The 20,302-nt window shown below is 40.5% G+C and overlaps 2 protein-coding genes across 2 annotated transcripts in view; both read left to right on the top strand.

The window, feature by feature from the left end:
- Positions 1-793: 793 nt before the first annotated feature.
- On the top strand, positions 794-5,444 carry LOC140334472 (uncharacterized). The gene is made up of 4 exons (XM_072416749.1): positions 794-1,139; positions 2,113-2,236; positions 2,747-2,820; positions 4,606-5,444. The coding sequence occupies exons 1-4, from the start codon at positions 824-826 to the stop codon at positions 5,121-5,123; spliced, it is 1,032 nt and encodes a 343-aa protein (XP_072272850.1). The 5' UTR covers positions 794-823; the 3' UTR covers positions 5,124-5,444.
- Positions 5,445-14,797: 9,353 nt separating this feature from the next.
- The window catches only part of LOC140334801 (uncharacterized), a 13,386-nt gene continuing 7,881 nt past the window's right edge, over positions 14,798-20,302 (top strand). The window contains exons 1-3 of the mRNA XM_072417045.1: positions 14,798-14,821; positions 16,574-16,768; positions 17,698-17,744. Of these exons, the coding sequence (XP_072273146.1) occupies positions 16,606-16,768; positions 17,698-17,744 (210 nt within the window). The 5' untranslated portion in view covers positions 14,798-14,821; positions 16,574-16,605. The remainder of the gene's footprint in view (positions 14,822-16,573; positions 16,769-17,697; positions 17,745-20,302) is intronic.

Genomic DNA, 20,302 nt, shown 5'->3' with positions numbered 1-20,302 from the left:
TGAGGGCTGAGAGTTTTTTAAAAGATCCTCAGCCACAGAGTATCGCTCCACCAGATCCACCAGCTGGTCTGCTGTCTTGGGGTCCCCATGACTCACCCACTTCCTTAGAGCTGGGGTAGCGATCTCAGGAACTTGTGTAGGACCACCCGCTGCCCCGCGTCGGGGGCTGATAACATCTCTGGTCGTAGCCACTTCCGAGTCAAATGGATGAGATCTAACATCTGCGAACGGGGGGGCTTATCCATTTTATATGTCCACTGATGTACTCTCTGGGCTCTGACTGCTAGAGTAACACCCAGCCGAGCTTGTCAGCTCCAAACAAAGCTTTCAGCAACCTTGTAAGTTTGAGTTCATTCACACATACCAACTTTCTGTGTCCCCAGGCAGAGAGACTGACTGAGTTCCTGGCTCTGTTATATCCCCACCCTCAGTGCTGCTGAATTAATTACCTCACAGGTGAGTTTTCCACCTGCTACTTCACAAAGGAGAGGAATCTTGGGCAAATATACCTCCCTTCTACCACCAATCCTGGAATGGTGTCACTATATATATACATATATACATATATTTTTAATTTGTACTTGCTTTACTGCTCATCATTCTATTTTCAGGACCAGGTGCGTGCGGTTGGTTATTTTATACAAGGAAATAGATAAAGAAATTAACTAAAGTGCTCTTTACACAAATCATTAATAAGGCAATAAAGGTTATACACAGGGACTTTGAGAGCAATTCACATGTAACATAAAAGAAACAACCAGACAATATCAGCTCATAGTACTGAGAACTCTAAGAAGTAACAAGAACTCCAACATGAGCGGGCATGGATATCCAAACTCAGACAGAGATCATAAGGAGCTTCAGGTTTGATCGCTCTCAGACAGCCAGCCAGGGTTATAAAAGAATCCTCATTCAGCTCTTTGGCTTTTTAGGCCATGGAAAATCATCTTTCATTAATACCTGTAAGTACATCCTAGATGGAGGAGACTATGTGAATCATGCCCAAGCGGACAGCTCTGATGCAGGGCGCACCACAGCAAGAATATCCTACCCACTCACAGATTACATTATGCTGGTGGATAATCGGGGATGTGGCACCATGAACAACTATGAGACCGGAGAGATCTTTGCTCAGCTTGGTGAGTGACATATAGGTGGGGATTTACTGAATCTAGGCTGGAATTTTCACCTTGCAAGAAATATTTCACTTGACTCAGTATATGAGCTGAAGATCTACTGACCTCAGTCTAAAGAAAAAAAATACGACTTTGTAATGTTCCCCATGATTGGGTGTTCTGTGCATAATGAACACCACCAGACTCACTAATTTTATTATTATTATTAATAATACACAGGATTTATATAGCACCAACATATTACGCAGCGCTGCAATATGCTCACTAGGATAAGGTTAGCACCATATTGATAATGGCCTGCTGTGAGCATTGCGGTAAGAATTTCATGATAATTAAAATGATGAAGAAAGAAATGTTTTAGTAGCTTTATAAGGTTTGAATTTGAAGAACGGGTGATTGAAATAATCTCATTCCTCTTACATTTCTTTGTGTTTCTCTTTATATCTGTATGCCGTCTGATGATTCTTCTTTTGTTAGCTTCTCATATGTCTGCATGGGTGACCCAGAAAGGACTACAGTATTGGGGCAGAAAAACAAATAAGAAATATTAGGAACACCAAACATTTCCTTTTAGTTTGGTTTGCTGAGTCCAATGTATACCACAATATATTAATTGAGGACTTCCAGCAGTTAGAGTGACATCCTAGCTATGGTTTGAGTTGGAGAGACCAACATTCACTGTGTTTATTATGTGGGCAGCTGATAGGAAAATCTTGATTAATCTGATGTTGCTGAGTAGAATGTGAGATTGCAGCACCTTTGCTTTGTTAAATCCAGTCCTCATGCCCTTTAGGATTGGGGCTACTTAACCAGTGGTTTGCCAATTTCCTCTCTTCGGAGGCTCATAGGGTAGTGTGGTTATCCCTGGGGAGTACTCCTTTATTTTCTACCCCAAGATCCCTGTTGCATTAGTTGTTGTGATGCATCTATGGACATTGCTGGAGAATCTCACAATTTCTGTTTCCCTCCTTTCTAGCCAATTTGCTGCCCTTGGATCAGGAAGTAGAATGGAGCCGGGGCTTTCGGCTTGTAAACAGAATTGTTGAAGCCGAAACCGAAATCTTGAAATCAGACTTCACCTTTCCTGTCTTCCTATACAGGTAACTGCTTTGCAGAATATTGAACTTTGCTGGACCACTATTGGTTCTGATACATAATATCTGATATCAGTTCTGATATCATAGCGTTGATGATGGGTTGAACACCAACTAGTTGCCTATTTTCTGTATGCACTGTGTATCATTATACATAATATTGTTAACAAAATTGTTGTTGGGGGTGGTGATGGTGGCTTTTCATTTACAGTAACTTGAAAAGTCAGCTTGTGGTTTAAAATCATGTTTTAATGATTAATAATACCTTTAATGTTCTAACAAATTCCCCATCCATTCCATGAAGGTGACATGGACATGTTTGGGGTCTTAGCCTTGGGGGATTATAAACTTGAGCTTTTTTCAGGAAAATCCATTTCATATTTTCCCTTCACTAGTTATGACCACTGAGTGTATAAAAAGATTTACAACTGGCAGAAAAAAAGGTGATGATGCAAATTTTGCAGCTTTGGTAACAATTTATTTTTCTTTTGACATTTTGTCTTTATTTGTACTCAGCATCAAGATGGGAATTGATGAAGAGCATATTGAAGAGTTAAGGAATTTGCTAGAGACAGCCCAAAGCGTGACAGGTACTCTTCGTAATTCTTGATATGTACACATATATACCATGAGTGTATATCATTATATCATTGGGTAGATCTGTTCAAACATTTCCAGGATGCCATTGAACATTTTTACATGATGTAATGAAAATTTTTGTACACATTCCAAACATTGACCAATGACAACAGAAACACATTGAGCTCCTTCCATCAACTCTTGTGTTGACCATACACATCTGGCAATGTCAACCCTTTGCTGACATATGTATTAATAAACATGAAAAACATATGGAACTGATAAGGCGTCATGGTAATCACTGGCGCTGTGTTGGACCCTCTATGTCAGCAGCCCGATTGGCAGAGACATGTAGGGGGTGCAGAGTCTAAGACACCAGCCTCTGGACCCCGGCAAGGGCTGATGGACTTTAGGAGGTGGTGGCCAGGTTGCAGCCCCCTTAAATGCAGGGGCTAGTAACTGCTGACTGGTAGGATCAAAGCATAGTACAAGTGCAAAAGGCAAAAGAATAGTCACACGCGCCTAGGTCAGGGCACACAGCAATTAGGAATAGTCAAACACACCGGTGTCGGTCTACCAAAAATCACACATACACAGGTGCTGGTAACTGCTGACTGGTAAGACCAAATTGTAGCATAAGAGAGAAAGGCAAAAGAGTAGTCAGATGAGCCGAACGTAAGGACAGGTGGTAATCAGGATTACTCAGAGATCTATATATAGCAAATGGGGATTATGTGACCAGCATGTAACAGAACTCACCACCAGAGGGAGTACTGGAGCTAAGGCAGCTCAGATGGTGTTCACACTTCTGCCTGCAGATGGAGCACATTATAGTCCTCTGGAGTAAAGGGGCAGCTCTCATGGAGTCAGATAACTCCAGGAAGACCAAGAAGTGACCAATGAATAGGATTCCTGGGCAGTGCAGAGGAGTGAAAGGTGGGTGACACAGATGGGGACACAGATTCTTTGATCCTGCAGGAACATAACCACCACTTAGCCAGTGTCCCCATTGTAGAAATATTGATTGGATATCACTTACAATTATTGGCATTACAAGACCCACATGAGCATGGTGCCCTGCCATGGTAACATGAGCATTTTTTAATGATATATTTCAAAGTATTTGGTGTGACTGCTCTCTTAATTCTACTATGCCAGATTTTCTTAACCTTTCTACCCCTGAGAAACCCTTAAAATAATTTTCACCCCTCAGGAACCTCTGCCAACATCAATTTATTGTGAGCTAGTGAGAAAAAAACGTTTTATTGGTGGCTGGTGAAAAGAACGACCCCTTAGGCAGGGGACTGGAATACCATCTCAAAACATTATGGGGGTCAAGCTATTGACGTTGTCCCCAGAACTATGCAGACATCATCAAATGAGATTGAAATTGGAGGAACCCCTAGCAACTCCTTGAGGAACCCTGGTTAAGAATGGTTGCCCTTTACACTGCATTGGTCTGATATACTTTGTATCTGACCGATGTGTTTCTGTAACATAATTCAACTTTATCAGGTGGATTTTTTTTATGTGAGAATCCTCTCCGATTGGTTATATAAAATCATATGAGAGAGAAAATGATGACAAAATTTCCTTTTATATGTTTCAGTCTCATAGAATAACAGTTTAGAATATTCAGACAGGACATCTCTACACAATCCGCACCATTGAGAGGTTAACATTAATAGTAAAACTTATACTAATATCTATTGTGTTCTCTTGTTTAGCTGATAGACTTTGTTAAATGACTGGCAATAAAATATCATTGACACCAGAAATCATATTCTTGTTTCCAGGAGTCTTCCCCTTCGTAGTCCTGACACATAAGTCCCATGGAGGACTAACGGTAGTTGAGAGGGCATTCCGTGACATGGGTGTGGGAAAGCTCTTTATTCTGGAAAACTACACCCCAGACGATCACTTCAAAAAGAGAGGCAGGCACGAGGATGTGCTGAGGTTTTTCAATGAAGTTATCAAGGAGGTTGAGTTCCATTTGAAGCATGCCAAGGATCTGGCACAAGAGTTCAAGAACCATAAGCAGTTAGTCCTAAAATTTATCTTTGACCGAGAGATGAGTTTTTCGAGTCAGACGGAGCAGAACACACAAGCCTACATGGTCCAGCGGATGGAAAGCCTGAGGCGAAAATCAGAGGACCAAAGAAATGAAGACCGACAGTACTTTGAAGAAGAGATGAAAAGGATTCAAGAGTATTTTGAGGAGCTAAGAAAAAAAGACAATCTTAGATTTGAGGAAGAGATGAAGAAATATGGACAATATAAGAAAAATAAAAATAAAGATTGTATATTACAATAAATTGTATCTAGCCAAACAGATAAAACGTGCAATGGGGTGGATTTATGTGTGGTGTGATGGATGGACTGGAATCTTCTCAGGAAAGCCCCAAGTTTTCTACTCAGCAGACGATTTGATTTTCCAATGTCCATCTGTACTGAGAATGAAATCCACCAACTCCCTTCTCAAACACGGGACCCAGAAGATGTTGGGTCATTTCCAGGTGTAGTGATGGACTTAATATCAAATTTGTGGTTTATTATCATCATTTTTTTTATGACTGATTTCATGTATGTAGAAGGAAGCTTGAAAGCCCCACTGTTGATGTTGGATAGTTGCTAAAGGGAATGTTTGATGAATGTCAGATTCAGATTCAGTAGGAATCGGATAATTACTGCCACATCCAGTTTACTTCCAAACCCTATCAATAAAAACATTCTTCTTTATATTATATATATTTATATGATGAATTGATGGGCATTGGAAAGCATTGCATGTTCCCTTACTGGAGGGCAGACAATGGTCCCACTAGATAACTGTCCGTATGATTCAGAAACCGCTCTACTCCCTGCTCCGGGTTTGGCTCCGGGTTTTGCTCCAGGTACCCATCTCAGTGGCTGGGATTTTTGTACAACTGGGAAAACACATCATCATATATTAAAAATATTACCTCCTGCAGAAGCAGAACAATGTGTGTGAAACGCGTTGAGCTGTGTCTATATTGTAGCGTCGTACATTCACAGCTGTAACTAATGGTGAATGTTCTTTATATTGGAAGATGGATTCCTCCATTTTGTGGAGGAATAGACCAAACTTATAACTGGAGGGGCAAATGCTGAATGAATGTACATTATTGTAACTTATGTAATTGAATTGTATATGTCTGTTGGTGCTTGAGGGTGTCAGTGATAACCATCGGTTGTACATTGCCAGTGTTGTACAATACCAGATTGTCCATTGGATTAGAACTGGTGGATTATTGTTATAAATGCCAAAAAAGATGATTGGTTGCTTTTAGTTACTTCACTTTGCATTTCATCATTGTTCTTATTGGTTGCCCTCAGATATTGAATTTATCATCACATTGATAAAAGGCTAAACAGCGACAGGCGCAGCCAACAGTGGGCCCCTATGCAAAGGCGACTTAGGGACCCCCCCAGTCCCCCTTTTGACTGAGGAGGGCCCGAGGTCCTTGTGCTTCCCATGTCCCTTGGTCTGTCTCAATGCCAGCATGGATCTCCCCTTTTTATACCAATAAGTGGAAGGATTAGGTAAGTGAAATTGGCTGGACTTATAACACAAATGTTGGGTTTGGTGAACTTTAAAACCCGAGAATGTTCGTCCAGATTTAAAGCTAACATAGCACTGATATATTGATGAGGTGTTTGGATGGTGTGTTAGATTGCCAGCAGATATATTTAATTTGCTCCGTTCACCTTCAGTCCAGCACTGCCCCCCCACCATTTAAATTCCACTTCTCATTTCCTGGGTTAAATGACTGCCAATGTCATCTTCCTGTGGACCCAGGCTGTCATGGACCTACCACCTGTAAGTATATCAACCCACCAACCTGAGCTCCGCACTGAATGGTATTCCCATCTTCTCATATGAAGGAGTGCGGCCGCCACCTTTGGACAACGACACGAAGGACTTGGAACATCTGAAGCCCCCAGGAAAAAATACATGCTTTTATTATCCAATCACATCAATCAATTATAACGTCTGGTGATCCAAATCAGCCACGTGACCCCTCACACCCCACATTCACACATTGCCTTCCAATATGAGATTTACCAACACAGAGAGAAAGGAAGAGATGATAGTGAGAAGAAGGGAAAGAGAAAGAGAGACGAAGGGAAAGAAAAAGTGAGAGAAAGACAGTGAATGGGAAGGAGGGAAAGAAGAGACAGAAAAAGAGGGAAAGGGAAGAGATGGGAGGGACGAAGAAAGGGGAATGAGAGAGATAGGGGGGAGAGGGCAAGTAAGAAAAAGGGGAAATGGGGAGAAAAAGAGAGGGAGTGGGGAGAGAGAGAAGTGAGAGGAGGGAGGGAGAGAAGAAAGAAGAAGAGAGGGAGGGGCAAGAGAGAGAAGGAGAGGGGTGAAAGAGAGAGAGAGAGAGAGTGATGTACTTCACATCAATAATAAAAAGGACCTGTCACATGAATAATAAAGAGGACCTGTCATTATTTTTATTATTCCTTCATTCATTATGTATATATATGTATATTATCCTCTTCCCAGCCAATCACAGAGCAGTAGAGGTGATGAATGGAGATACATATCCCTATTGAACCTCTATTGCCCTGGTATCGCCTGCAGTTACAGCTATTTGAAGGCACGTGCCTCCAACTAGCTGTAACTGCAATGTTTCCACAGTCTTGGGATCCCACAATGACAATATTGACATAAAAATGAGAAATCTTCATTAAGCATCGGTATCAAAATTCCTTAGAAGAGTTAAAAGAATTAGAAAATGATTGTTGTACAATGTTGCATTATACAGTGTTATTATCAATACCAAAATAGTTGAATACAGCATGATTTTTAATGATTTTAATGTGTATGTACAATTGATGTGCTATGTCAATCAATAAATAAATGTCAATCAAATAAATGTTTTAATCAATTGAAAAATGTTTTCTTAGCCTCCTAAAGTCCATACTATTTTAATAATAAAATCAACTTATACAGTGTTAGCCTTCTACAATGTTGTGTTATATTATATTGTGTTGTTTGATGTTGTGTTATACAATGGTATTGTACAATGTGTTATAAAGTGATATTGTGACGGGGTTATTCCTATACAATGTTGTTTTATATGATGTTGTGTTATATGATGTTGTTTTATACAATGTTGTGTTATATGATGTTGTGTTATACAATGTTGTGTTATATGATGTTGTGTTATATGATGGTGTTGTTATACGATGTTGTGTTATATGATGTTGTGTTATATGATGTTGTGTTATACAATGTTGTGTTATATGATGTTGTGTTATACGATGTTGTGTTATACGATGTTGTGTTATACGATGTTGTGTTATACGATGTTGTGTTATATGATGGTGTTGTTATACGATGTTGTGTTATACGATGTTGTGTTATATGATGTTATTGTTACTCAGTGTTGTTTTTGCTGTGTTTATTCTGATTGTGTTCTCTTTTCTACAAACCCGCTGGGTAACTTTGAGCAGATATCACACATCAGAATCCAATCTTCCAGGCGGTTGTGGTTTTATTGACTCTGACCTAGAAGACGCCAAATTTCAACTAAATCTGCAATAACCAACCGCAGACCATGAATCTTCCGTGACTTCCGTGTGAATCTTCAGTTCTTGGTGAATTCTGGGTGGAGATAATTCTTTACGACATCTAGAAAAATATTCTGATAACATGCAATGTATGCAGGCGCAGGTGGACGCACATGGACACACATTCACACACACATTCACACACGCATTCACACAGTGTTGGAGCTCTGACTTCCTTCTATAGGGAGGGGCACACCAAGTAAAGTGAAAGTAAAAGAAGTTGCAGGAAGAAGTCTGAGCAGTGCAGAGAAATCTACAAATACAGAAATATAGAAGGAGGAAAGGAGCAGCATGTTTCACATAAAAAGGTAACAATTGTATCTCTTATTTGTCATCCTGTGTATGGAGGGGGGTTGGGGTAGTTTGGGGTGAAGGGGGCAGTTGTATATTGAGCATGAGAACCCTTTTGTAGACCCCTACAGAGTTGTGTATAGGGCCCAGGGTCATGTGACCATTCAATTTCCCCATCTTTCCCCTTTTCATAACGACTTCATTATAGAAGAAGTAGGGAGGGGCAATAAAGAGGCCCTGTCATAGGGTACAGGGCGGCACTTAGCGTCTTCTACAGGGGATCAGTGATAATAAATTCCATTTGCTGAGGTTGAGGAGGTAAGCAGAGTTTGGCAGGATCACCTATAGATACAATGGGCCTGTCTATAAAAACGCTCAAAGACTGGAGAACATACAATTTCATCAGTGAACCTGGGTGATCCAGCAAACCTGGAATGGATTTCTTATTTGTTATTAAATGTTTTCAATCTTGTACCAGATCTATTCTAGGTTTGCTGGATCACCCAGGTTCACTGATATACTGATTCACTGATTTAATAAATCAGGCGTATTGTATCCAATCCCCCCATGTATGAATGGAATACTTACCTCACATAGAGGTGACTCTATAGATGAGGTCTATACGTCTGTGGTGACATCAGATCAGACATTGGCTCCAATTGCAATGAAACTTTTTCTGCACAGCCAGATAGATAAACAGAGCTCACTCGTCTTCTACTATCATCACCAGGAGGGGGCAGTATAGGGAATGAACGCTGATTATTTTCCACTGCTGTTCACTCAAAGAATGGAAAGTAGAAGTGACTCATAGAATTGTGTTCTGTAATACTAATACACCCATGTGCAGGGGAAATATGCAGCTCTTTTAGACCCCCAATAATGTGATTTATTGGGTATGGATAGTGAAAACAGATTTATCTCATTCACTGTCCAGGGATCACATTGTTTGTTGATTTGGAATGTTACAAAATATTTCCCCATACAGTGAAATAAAAACCTTATGAGGTCAGATAAAGGACAAGAAAGAAAGAGATTTTCACTGACCTATTTCCACCCGCCATTCTATGCTAAATATCTGTGGGACCACTTCCTGCCCCTCCACCCCCCTCCCTCGTGTCTGAACCTTCCAGCATTGTAAAATTCCAACTCTGCGAGAACAAAGCAAGGGATGATATTCAGTACAATGCTTAGAAGATATGCTGCATCCCAAAAATAAACATTTTATTTAAATCTGCAGAAAGTACTGGGACTTTAAAAGAAATCAGTTTGACCCTAAAATACCAATAAACAATTCTTTAATTTTCTCAAAATTTAAAATATATTAAAAACATTAAAATACATTACAATACTCATTAGTACATTAATTTCAATTACTGTATCCTCGACGTGTTTCATGGAACCTGTTTACTTCCTCAGTCCCATAATCAATCCCATGAGGTCACAAATTGGCCATGGAGGTCCGCAGGAAGCAAAGTTACATAGTTACATAGTAGGTTAGGTTGAAAAAAGACGTAAGTCCATCAAGTTCAACCACTAGGGCAATAATCATATCCCAGATATAAAACCCTATGACCATAGTTGGTCCAAAAGAAGGCAAAAAACCTCGGGTACAACTTGCTTCAACAGGGTAAAAAAAATTCTTCCTGATTCCATGAGACAATCGGATGTTCCCTGGATCAGCAGTCACCGTTATTTTTACTTTAAATCCTTAATCCCCAGTTATATTCTGTGCTTCTAGAAACCATCCAGCTTTTTCTTAAATCAATCTATAGAACTCCTTATCCATAGCTTAAACTTCTTTTCCACCAGACACAAAGAGCACCCCCTTGTGCCTTGTAATGATCTCAAAGTGAATAATTGGGAAGGGAGTTCTCTATATGGACCATTTATATATTTATACAGGGTGATCATATCCCCCCTTATACGTCTCTTCTCAAGGGAGAATAGATTCAGTTCAGCTAATCTCTCCTCATAGCGGAGTTCCTCCATTCCTTTTATTAGTTTAGTTTCTCTGCACTCTCTCCAATCCCACAATGTCCTTTTTGTGAACTGGTGCCCAAAACTGGACGGCATATTCCAGATGTGGTGTGACCAATGCTTTGTACAGGATTATGTCTCCATCTCTGCAGTCTATTCCTCTTTTATTACAAGAAAGTACTTTACTAGCTTTATATATTGCAGCTTGGCATTGCATGCTGTTATTAAGTCTATGATCTACCAGAACCCCCAGATCCGTCTCCATTTCTGACTCCCCAAATGTATTCCCCCTGGACAGTATGAAGCATGCATGTTGTTACCCCCAAGTGTATAACTTTACATTTATCCATATTAAATATCATTTGCCGCCTTGCTGTCCAATCAAACAGTACATCCAGGTCTGCTTGTAGATTATAGACATCCTGTATGTATTGGTGTCATCTGCAAACATAGAAATGGTACTTTTAATCCCACACTCTATATAATTTATGAAGATGTTATAAAGTAACATCTTCCCTCCTTTCTATTCTTCTCTCAAAGGTACACCACTAATAACCTTAGACCATTCAAAATATGAATCATTAATTACAACTCTCTGGAAGTGTTCTTTAAGACAGTTCTCTATCTATTTACAGACTGACTTTGACAACTTCTGTCTTTCTTGAAGCCATGCTGACTATCACTTATATTATTATTTTCTAGCAGAAACTCCTCTATGTGGTTCTTTATCAAATCCTCTAAGACCTTTCCAACTATGGACGTTAAACTTACGGGTCTGTAGTTACCTGGTAATGGCTTTGCTCTCTTTTTGAAGATAGGAACCACATTGCCCTTTCGCCAATCCATCGGTACATTGCAAGTGACCAAAGAGTCTCTAAAAATTAGGAATTGAAATGGCTTTGAACTAACCAAGCTCAGCTCTTTGAGGACACGTGGATGTAATCCATCAGGTCCTGGTGCTTTGTTAACCTTAATTTTTCCAACTGTTTCTCAATCATATCAATTCTGAGCCATTGTGACTCATTTAAGGCAGTGACATTGCTATTATGAATATGGACTTGAGCTCTGCCATTTTCCTTTCTGTACACAGAGCTAAAAAAAGTGTTTAGTAAATCTACCTTGTCTTTATCCCCGGTTACCAACCCAGAGACATCCTTTAAGGGGCCTACATGCTCAGATCTGATCTTTTTGCTATTAATATATTTGAAAATTTTTGGGGGGTTTCCCTTACTTTCCTTTGCAATCTGTCTTTCATTTTGAAGTTTTGCACATTTTATCTCCTTTTTACATCTTTTGTCATATCCTTTATAGGTTTCATTTCTATTTCTTCCATAGCACTGGGGGACCTATAGCAGACTCCAATAATTATTATTAAACCTCACATTCAACTCCAGCCATAATGCCTCAACCTCATTGCATGTTCCATCCGCAATTTCCTCTTTCACATTCACTTTTAGATCACTTCTCACATACAGACCAACACCACCAAAGCAGTGTGACCAGTATCCCTCTCATAAGACAAGCCCAGCATTTCCAAAGGTTAACTCACTAAATAGATTGCATCTTGTAATTGAATTAGAGACCATGCAAGCACTTTATTCCACAAGGATCCAAAATACTGTAGCTGCATATCTCCATCTCCACCTCTGCTGTGTCAGTCTTTCTAACTAAAGTGGTGGAGATATGTAGCTGCAGTATTGGTATGGTCTCTGACCCATTCCCCCATTTTCTTCGGCCTATTCACCCATCTTCTCCAGCTCATTCCCCCATCTTCTCCAGCCCATTTCTCCATCTTCTCCGGCCCATTCCCCCATCTTCTCCAGCCCATTCACACAACTCATTATTTTTGGTAATTCAGTAGCCATAGTTGCTGTCTGGCAGCTTTGGGGTCTCACTGGGGCTTTGACCACGTATAGCTTTGTATGCCTTTCACCTGTTAGTGTTAATGTTCCTTCATATGTTCTATGACAATAATACACATTCACTGTGTGGCAGAAAGAAAATGGAAATAGTGATCACCTCCAGGGCCCCTGAGACCAACCTCCAATGGCTGAAGAAATTCATACCAGAGTGTTCTGGGTTTATTGAAGTGGAATATCTTCCAATCACCAACCACAACAGCAATGTCTGGAAGGAGAAAGTGAGGGACTTTTCTGCAGCCATCCTCTACCACACCAAACACCACGGACGGGTGAATGTCACCGATATAGAGGGAGCCTTGTACGAAGAGGAGCTGAAATATCTGAGTAAGAATCTAGGTAAGGCCAAAATCTCATATAAAGGAAAATTTTATCTTGAGAAAAACATGAAGGTGCTGACTGCTCCTCCTGGATATTGGACGTCATGGTTAGAACTCAGATAGGGATGTCTATGTGCTTCCTATTATTCTGCATTTTTTCTCAGTATCAATGCGTATATTGTCCTTTCCTCTCCTCTCCAACCGTCTCTCCTTTTCTCTTTTCTAAACTTCCCCTTTCCTCTCCTTTCTACCTTTTCCCATATTTTTCTTAGCCTCCTCATCCCCTCCTCTCTCACACCCTTCCCCTTCCCTCCCTTCTTCTTTCATCTTCACCCTTCCCCCCCTCTCCCTTCTTCTTTCACCTTCACCCTTCCCCCTCTCCCTTCTTCTTTCACCTTCACCCTTCCCCCCTCTCCCTTCTTCTTTCACCTTCACCCTTCCCCTCTCCTCCCTTCTTCTTTCATCTTCACCCTTCCCCTCCTCTCCTCCCCTTTCTTTTCTCTTCTTCTTCTCTCATCTTCAACCTTTTGTCCTCCTCCCAGATTCTCTTCCTTTCCTCTCCTTTCTCATTCACCCCTCTTTTTCCCTTCCCATCTTCTCCTTTACTCTCCCACATTTCCCCTCCTTTCTCTTCTTCTCTCATCTTAATCCTTCCCCCTTTTTCTTCTCATCTGCTTCTTTCCTTCTTCTTCCTAACCCTCCTCTACCTTTCTCACACCATTTCACCTTTCCTCCCCCTCCTCCCTCTCTCTTCCTTCCTTCTTTCCCCTCCTTAACTAGCCTCCCTTACCTCTAGCTTTCTCCTCCTCTCTCTTTTCTTCCCTCACCTCCTCTCTCATCTCCCTCTTCCCCAACATCCCCCTCTCCTTACCCATTGCTCCTAACCCCTACACTTTCCTGTTCCTTTTTCTTTTAGTTTACCAGTAGGGCTCTGGGAATCTTTTGTCATCCTTCAAAAGTTGTCAATCACAGTACATGTGTGTCAGATTCTTTCTGTTGTCATTGATCATACAGGGAGCCAATTTCGAAGAACAAGGCATGGTGGGGGGGATGATTGTCACAATGTTATTATTAGGAATACCAGACCTAATTATAGTTTTACAACCTATACACACAATATAAAAAGTAAATTAACCCAAAAGCATAGCATTTTACTTTAGGGTAAAGGGGGAGGGGAGGTTAGAATTAGGGGACCCCCCGACGTTAAGTGATAAAGTGATTTGTTTGTCAGCTGTGTTTTGGTTGATGTAGAGGGGACCTCTGGGGTTGTCTGGTATTGTCAGCTATTAAGATTGTGTCAAAAGTTTCGTGTAAATATGATTTAACATTCGGGTTTCTGTGTGGTTCGGAGCTAGATATGAGCTTCCTGGATCAAGGCCTTTGCCTAGGTTGGCTCTGTTACCAGGGGCTATTAATGGGTTTTTAAGGGTTTCTTATTGGTGGGATATTCTAGGTTTATACACCTAGACACACGCTGGTAGTCAGGTCTTCTGCTTATCAGTTTAGGGAGTGCTACGGTAGAGTGGGTAAGATTTCTGCTTTACCCTTTCCCACCCCCAATCACAGTCTTGTGGCCTTAATTTTGTTAAAATGATATTGAAGCTACCTGGTCAATTAGGGTAGAGGAATGGCAGCACAAGATACCTAGAGGGCAAGAAGTGTAAATTCCCCCTTGGGGATGTATGGAGTTGAGTGAAAGGTTATCTAATATCTAATATATTTAGAGACACATTTCTTGAGCCACCACTGACCCCCACGCTGTGTCCTGCAGGCAAAAAGAAGGTTTTGGTGTTGTTGGACGATATGGACGATACTAGTGAAGAGGAGAAGCAAAGAATCCTGAAAACTCAGCCAAGCCTGGCCCGTCTATCAGGAGCTGAAATATCTGAGTAAGAATCTAGGTAAGGCCAAAATCTCATATAAAGGAAAATTTTATCTTGAGAAAAACATGAAGGTGCTGACTGCTCCTCCTGGATATTGGACGTCATGGTTAGAACTCAGATAGGGATGTCTATGTGCTTCCTATTATTCTGCATTTTTTCTCAGTATCAATGCGTATATTGTCCTTTCCTCTCCTCTCCAACCGTCTCTCCTTTTCTCTTTTCTAAACTTCCCCTTTCCTCTCCTTTCTACCTTTTCCCATATTTTTCTTAGCCTCCTCATCCCCTCCTCTCTCACACCCTTCCCCTTCCCTCCCTTCTTCTTTCATCTTCACCCTTCCCCCCCTCTCCCTTCTTCTTTCACCTTCACCCTTCCCCCTCTCCCTTCTTCTTTCACCTTCACCCTTCCCCCCTCTCCCTTCTTCTTTCACCTTCACCCTTCCCCTCTCCTCCCTTCTTCTTTCATCTTCACCCTTCCCCTCCTCTCCTCCCCTTTCTTTTCTCTTCTTCTTCTCTCATCTTCAACCTTTTGTCCTCCTCCCAGATTCTCTTCCTTTCCTCTCCTTTCTCATTCACCCCTCTTTTTCCCTTCCCATCTTCTCCTTTACTCTCCCACATTTCCCCTCCTTTCTCTTCTTCTCTCATCTTAATCCTTCCCCCTTTTTCTTCTCATCTGCTTCTTTCCTTCTTCTTCCTAACCCTCCTCTACCTTTCTCACACCATTTCACCTTTCCTCCCCCTCCTCCCTCTCTCTTCCTTCCTTCTTTCCCCTCCTTAACTAGCCTCCCTTACCTCTAGCTTTCTCCTCCTCTCTCTTTTCTTCCCTCACCTCCTCTCTCATCTCCCTCTTCCCCAACATCCCCCTCTCCTTACCCATTGCTCCTAACCCCTACACTTTCCTGTTCCTTTTTCTTTTAGTTTACCAGTAGGGCTCTGGGAATCTTTTGTCATCCTTCAAAAGTTGTCAATCACAGTACATGTGTGTCAGATTCTTTCTGTTGTCATTGATCATACAGGGAGCCAATTTCGAAGAACAAGGCATGGTGGGGGGGATGATTGTCACAATGTTATTATTAGGAATACCAGACCTAATTATAGTTTTACAACCTATACACACAATATAAAAAGTAAATTAACCCAAAAGCATAGCATTTTACTTTAGGGTAAAGGGGGAGGGGAGGTTAGAATTAGGGGACCCCCCGACGTTAAGTGATAAAGTGATTTGTTTGTCAGCTGTGTTTTGGTTGATGTAGAGGGGACCTCTGGGGTTGTCTGGTATTGTCAGCTATTAAGATTGTGTCAAAAGTTTCGTGTAAATATGATTTAACATTCGGGTTTCTGTGTGGTTCGGAGCTAGATATGAGCTTCCTGGATCAAGGCCTTTGCCTAGGTTGGCTCTGTTACCAGGGGCTATTAATGGGTTTTTAAGGGTTTCTTATTGGTGGGATATTCTAGGTTTATACACCTAGACACACGCTGGTAGTCAGGTCTTCTGCTTATCAGTTTAGGGAGTGCTACGGTAGAGTGGGTAAGATTTCTGCTTTACCCTTTCCCACCCCCAATCACAGTCTTGTGGCCTTAATTTTGTTAAAATGATATTGAAGCTACCTGGTCAATTAGGGTAGAGGAATGGCAGCACAAGATACCTAGAGGGCAAGAAGTGTAAATTCCCCCTTGGGGATGTATGGAGTTGAGTGAAAGGTTATCTAATATCTAATATATTTAGAGACACATTTCTTGAGCCACCACTGACCCCCACGCTGTGTCCTGCAGGCAAAAAGAAGGTTTTGGTGTTGTTGGACGATATGGACGATACTAGTGAAGAGGAGAAGCAAAGAATCCTGAAAACTCAGCCAAGCCTGGCCCGTCTATCCTCCCATCTCATTCTCATTCCCGAAAATCACAAACTTCAAGCCGCACAAAAAAAACTAAAGGAATTCCAAGAATTTCATGCTGGTTTTTTAGAAGGTGAAATGCATCTTTAAAGTTGTCAAACAAATAATGGGGCTGATTGGGAAAATTAAATGGGCACAAATGGGAAGGAGAGTAGCCAATAAAATCTCACCCTCTAGTTTATGGAAAAATGAGAATTCTGATTGGACGGTGTATATTCTTGTTATCTTTTCTAAGATCTGAATCTGTTTGGATACAAGCCATCTCTTCCTTCCTTCTTAGAGAGTCATCTTCCATTATTAAAAAATTGCTTGTATCCAATGCTGAAATTTGTAAAAAGGAAAAAGAAGATGGAAGGTGGAATGAATAGGAGAGACGAAGAACGGAGGGTATGGGAGTAGAGACAGCACACAATATGATTTTTGCTTTTATGTATATTTTATTGTTATATGTTAGAAATGTAAAATAATAAATTGTTGTGAGGGTTCTCCAGCACATTCAGGACTTCATTCAATCCCAGCACCCACAAGGAAAGCCAGGACTGAATGAACTCCTAGCCAATCAAAATGGCCAAAGATCTGAATGTGAAAGTAAAGAAGGGAAAAGATAGTGGCACCGGCAATGGAATGGGGACAAGTGAATATCCCTGGGGTTTTTCTCTTGCTTTATTTCTCATATCGCATTGATTCCAATTCATAATTCTAAAATGGTGAATCTTTACTATACGAAAGTAAACTCATTCCCATAACTCAAGTAAAGACAGGAAATTAAACCAGTGACTGATCTGTCACAGATTTATTATCCCCCCCACCCACTCTCATTGTAGTCTCATTGTGACCTCGGGTTCAAAGGGTTGTTTTTAGGATACAATAAAAAAAAATCAATCTTATCTTCTAGGATCTCGGTGCTTCGCAATCCTTAGAGAATGGAATGCATGGCACATTTATGATTTTTATGTTTGGTTTAGCTGGTTTTACTGAAAGTTTTGTGTTTGTCCTCACTAGGTGCGAGAACATCTCAGAAGATGGACATTTCCATTTCTTCATTTAAAGTATGGATGACTTTAGTATTTTTATTTCCAAAGATAATAGTTTGTAAAGTGTCACATGATCAATATGTAATTGGGTTATATTTTCCTCTTCAGCCTAGCTGACACACTCTGATTTGTGATTGGTTTGACATATCTGCCGACATGTGCAGATGATTGGATCACTTGGTGCACGATAGATCCATCCAAGACATGGACGTTCCAGAACAGTCAGTTTTATGAAGGCTGACAACATTAGGCCGGTGGTTTGCAATAATCAAAGCTTTGCCGCTGTGTGAGATCCTTCAACTGGCCAGTGGTATGCAAAACTGAAAAGTGTGAAATATGTTGTACCTATGGTATGGGGAGAGCCCAGAAATCATCATAATGATTGTTATTTGTGTGCTGGGAATGTAAAAGAATCGTTACAAGAAACACAAGTGGGAGTACGGTGATATGGAATCAGCGACCTGTGCCGCATGGTGCTGATTCTCATTCTCATTCCTGAAAATCACAAATTTGAAGCCGCACAAAAAAAACTAAAGGAATTCCAAGAATTTCATGCTGGTTTTTTAGAAGGTGAAATGCATCTTTAAAGTTGTCAAACAAATAATGGGGCTGATTGGGAAAAATAAATGGGCACAAATGGGAAGGAGAGTAACCAATAAAATATCACAAATCTCAAAAACGAGAATTCTGATTGGACGGTGTACATTCTTGTTTTCTTTTCTAAGATCTGAATCTGATTGGATACAAGCCATCTCTTCCTTCCTTCTTAGGAAGTCATCTTCCATTATTAAAAAATTTCTTGTATCCAATGCTGAAAATTGTAAAAAGGAAAAAGAAGATGGAAGGTAGAATGAATAGGAGAGATGAAGAAGGGAGAGTATGGGACTAGAGACAGCACACAATATGATTTTTGCTTTTATGTAAATGTTATTGTTATATGTTAGAAATGTAAAATAATAAATTGTTGTGAGGGTTCTCCAGCACATTCAGGACTTCATTCAATCCCAGCACCCACAAGGAAAGCCAGGACTGAATGAACTCCTAGCCAATCAAAATGGCCAAAGATCTGGATGTGAAAGTAAAGAAGGGAAAAGATAGTGGCACCGGCAATGGAATGGGGACAAGTGAATATCCCTGGGGTTTTGTCCCGCTTTATTTTTCCTATCGCATTGATTCCAATTCATAATTCTAAAACGGTGAATCTTCACTATAGGAAAGCAAACTCATTCCCATAACTCAAGTAAAGACAGGAAATTAAACCAGTGACTGATCTGTCACAGATTTATTATCACCCCCACCCACTCTCATTGTAGTCTCATTGTGACTTCAGGGTTTTTTTCTTTTTAGGATACAATAAAAAAACAAATTCAATCTTATCTTCTAGGATCTCGGTGCCTCGCAATCCTTAGAGAATGGAATGCATGGCACATTATTGTTTTTTATGTTTGGTTTAGCTGGTTTTACTGAAAGTTTTGTGTTTGTCCTCACTAGGTGCGACAACATTTCAGAAGACGGACATTCCCATTTCTACAATCAAAGTATGGATGAATTTAGTGTTTTTATTTCTACAGATAATAGTTTGTAAAGTGTCACATGATCAATGTCATTAAAAATTGGCTTTTTAATGATAGTTAGAATTTGCTTGGTTTGGGGGTATGGGCTTTTTCTATTAGGAGAAGCCTAAAATAGTAACATCTGCCCAGCATCCAATAGCCATACACCCATACCCTCATAGCTCCTGTTACCTTTGTATACTTATTACATATTGGATGGTATATTATAATCTGGCTCTACACATATCATTGATTGGGTTACATTTTCCTCTTCAGCCTAGCTGACACACCGTGATTTGTGATTGGTTTGATCTGGGGAAAAATAGATAAGTAATGTCCTGATCAGTTCTATGCTGCTGGACTACAGAACCCCTCTTTATTTCCATAATATAGGCGAGGAGTTCTATATTACAGCAGCAGATTGTTGGGTAACAATGACAACACTACTTGTTATTTTAGTTTATTCTAGGGAAGGGTTAAGAGTTGTCATCTTAAACTGAGCCAAGACATAGCAACATGTTCTTGCATTGCAGAGATGTAATAAAATTTTTTTTTTTTTATTTTGTCCAACAACAGAGAGTATGGATGGACTTCAAGGGATGTTCTAATCCAGTAAGTATCTGTGAGGGGAAGCTTGACAATTCTGCCTTCATGTACAGATGATTGGATCACTTGGTGCACAATAGATCCATCCAAGACATGGTGGTTTGCAATAATCAAAGCTTTGCCGCTGCGTGAGATCCTTAAACTGGCCAGTGGTATGCAAAACTTGTGTAGAATGACTATGTCAGTGAAAAAATGGAAAACTGAAAAGTGTACCTTTCCTAAAATGGAAAATTTGTTGTACCTATGGTATGGCGAGAGCCCAGAACTCATCCTAATGATTGTTATTTGTGTGCTGGGAATGGAAAAGAATCATTACAAGAAACACAAGTGGGAGTACGGTGATATGGAATCAGCGACCTGTGCCGCATGGTGCTGATGTTCCCATAGCAGTGTTCAGTCCCGGATATTCCTGGA

This window comes from Pyxicephalus adspersus, chromosome 7 (genome assembly GCF_032062135.1).
Source record: "Pyxicephalus adspersus chromosome 7, UCB_Pads_2.0, whole genome shotgun sequence".
NCBI classification, from domain to species: domain Eukaryota; kingdom Metazoa; phylum Chordata; class Amphibia; order Anura; family Pyxicephalidae; genus Pyxicephalus; species Pyxicephalus adspersus.
This window is presented reverse-complemented; position numbering and strand designations above follow the sequence as displayed.

Coding starts and splice junctions, on each gene's coding strand:
- LOC140334472 (XM_072416749.1), top strand. CDS start 824: ATGGATATCCAAACTCAGACAGAGATCATAAGGAGCTTCAGGTTTGAT. Junction 2,237..2,746: donor TTTCCTGTCTTCCTATACAG/GTAACTGCTTTG, acceptor ATTTGTACTCAG/CATCAAGATGGGAATTGATG. Junction 2,821..4,605: donor GACAGCCCAAAGCGTGACAG/GTACTCTTCGTA, acceptor TCTTGTTTCCAG/GAGTCTTCCCCTTCGTAGTC.